At 41.3% G+C, this 2,091-nt stretch overlaps 1 protein-coding gene across 1 annotated transcript in view; it reads left to right on the plus strand.

The window, feature by feature from the left end:
- Positions 1–2,091, plus strand: part of YWHAE (tyrosine 3-monooxygenase/tryptophan 5-monooxygenase activation protein epsilon) — a 71,131-nt gene that overhangs the window by 54,312 nt on the left and 14,728 nt on the right. The window contains exon 2 of the mRNA XM_003799102.3: positions 530–729. Within this exon, the coding sequence (XP_003799150.1) occupies positions 530–729 (200 nt within the window). The remainder of the gene's footprint in view (positions 1–529; positions 730–2,091) is intronic.

Genomic DNA, 2,091 nt, shown 5'->3' on the forward strand with positions numbered 1-2,091 from the left:
TTTTTTGGTTGCAGCCATCATTGTTGTTTTGGCGGGCCCGGGCTGGATTCGAACCTGCCACCTTGGGTGTATGTGGCTGGCGCCTTAGCCGCTTGAGCCACAGTCGCGGAGCCTGATCTTTTGTTTTTTATTAGCTTTATTAACATATATCCCTTTCAAAATAGTTTTTCAAAAAGCTGCTAATAGTTATTCAGAAACTATTTTGAAAGGGATATATGTTAACAAAAGTCTATCGCTCTTGAAGGCAGAGGCAGGAGGATTGTTTGATAACAGGAGTTGTAGACTAGCACGAGCAAGAGTGAAACCCTGTCTCTACTAAAAATAGGAAAGATTAGCCAGGCATTACAGCAAGCACCTGTAGTCCCTAGCTACTCTGGAAGCTGAGGCAGGAAGATGGCTTAAGCCCAGGAGTTTGAGGTTGCTGACACCATGGCACTCTAGCCTGGGGCAACAGAGTGAGGCTCTGTCTCAAAACAAAAACAAAAAACTTTTAAGTTAGTAAATTCTGTGATTTTGCTTTCCCTTATAGAAATGGTGGAATCAATGAAGAAAGTAGCAGGGATGGATGTGGAACTGACAGTTGAAGAAAGAAACCTTCTATCTGTTGCATATAAGAATGTGATTGGAGCTAGAAGAGCTTCCTGGAGAATAATCAGCAGCATCGAACAGAAAGAAGAAAACAAGGGAGGAGAAGACAAACTAAAAATGATTCGGGAATATCGGCAAATGGTGAGGTTATTGTATGTCCCTTAAGGCATACCATTGATGGTTTCAGCATTCACTGGGGATTTCAGAATGTATCCCCCTCAGATATATTATATATAATACTGTATTTATATATATAATACTGTATTTTTTAAAGAAAATTGATTAGTGTTTCTTAAATACAGGTGTTGGTATTGGATTAATTTGTAGAGTTTGATTTGGTACCGTTCCTCTTCATTGAAAGAATTTTTATGTTCAATATTCTGATTTTTATCTTTGGATTTTATATAACAGAAAGGGGTAGGAGGGGGTTATTGTTACCAGAATATGTCCTAATTTTTGGCTTTTTATTTATTTTTTGCATTTTTATTTTTTATTTTTTTGAGACAGAGCCTTAGGCTATCCCCCTGGGTAGAGTGTTGTGGCATCACAGCTCACAGCAAGGTCCAACTCCTGGGCTTAACTGGGTCTCCTACCTCAGCTTCCCAAGTAGCTGGGACCACACGGGCCCGCCACAACGGCCAGCTATTTTTTGGTTGCAGCCGGCATTTGTTGTTTTGATGGGCCCGGGCTTGATTTGAACCTGCCACCTTAGGTGTATGTAGCTGGTGCCTTAGCCACTTGAGCCACAGGCACAGAGCCAATTTCTTGCATTTAAAAAAAAATTTTATAGTTAAATACTTGTCCAAAGGAAAGGAGATTTCTTTCTTTTGGAGGGGGGGGCGCTGGGGCTGGGTTTGAACCCGCCACCTCTGGCATATGGGGCTGGCGACCTACCCTTTTGAGCCACAGGCTCTGCCTTGTTTCTTTTTTTAATTGAGACGGAGTTTCACTTTCACCACTGTTAGAGTGCTATGGTGCCATAGCTAATAGCAACTTCAAACTCTTGGGCTCAAGTGATTTCTCTTGCCCCAGTCTCCCTAGTAGCTGGGACAATGCCTGCTTTTTTTTTTTGTTTGTTTGTTTATTTAGCAGTCCCAGGCTAAATAAACACCAGCTGCAGAGCATGTGGCTGGTACCCTAACCACTGAGCTATGGGCGCCCACAGATTTGTTTCTTGTTAGTGTCTGGCTTAAGTCTCATGCTTATAGCTGTCAGTAATTTGTCCTTAACCAGTGTACATTTTAGGTCAGAGCTTAGCACACATATGTTTATATGTAGTATACATTTTATATATTTTTTTTTAAGAGACAGAGTTTTACCTTGTCACTCTTTTTTTTTTTTTTTTTTTTTTTTTTTTTTTTTTTGAGATAGAGTCTCACTGTGTTGCCCTCAGTTGAGTGCAATGCCGTCATAGCTCACAGCAACCCCAGACTCTTGGGCCCAAGTGATTCTCTTGCCTCAGCTTCCCAAATGGTTGGAAATACAGGTGCCTGCCACAATGCC

Source organism: Otolemur garnettii, unplaced genomic scaffold (genome assembly GCF_000181295.1).
Source record: "Otolemur garnettii isolate 467f Iridium unplaced genomic scaffold, OtoGar3 scaffold00145, whole genome shotgun sequence".
Taxonomy (NCBI): domain Eukaryota; kingdom Metazoa; phylum Chordata; class Mammalia; order Primates; family Galagidae; genus Otolemur; species Otolemur garnettii.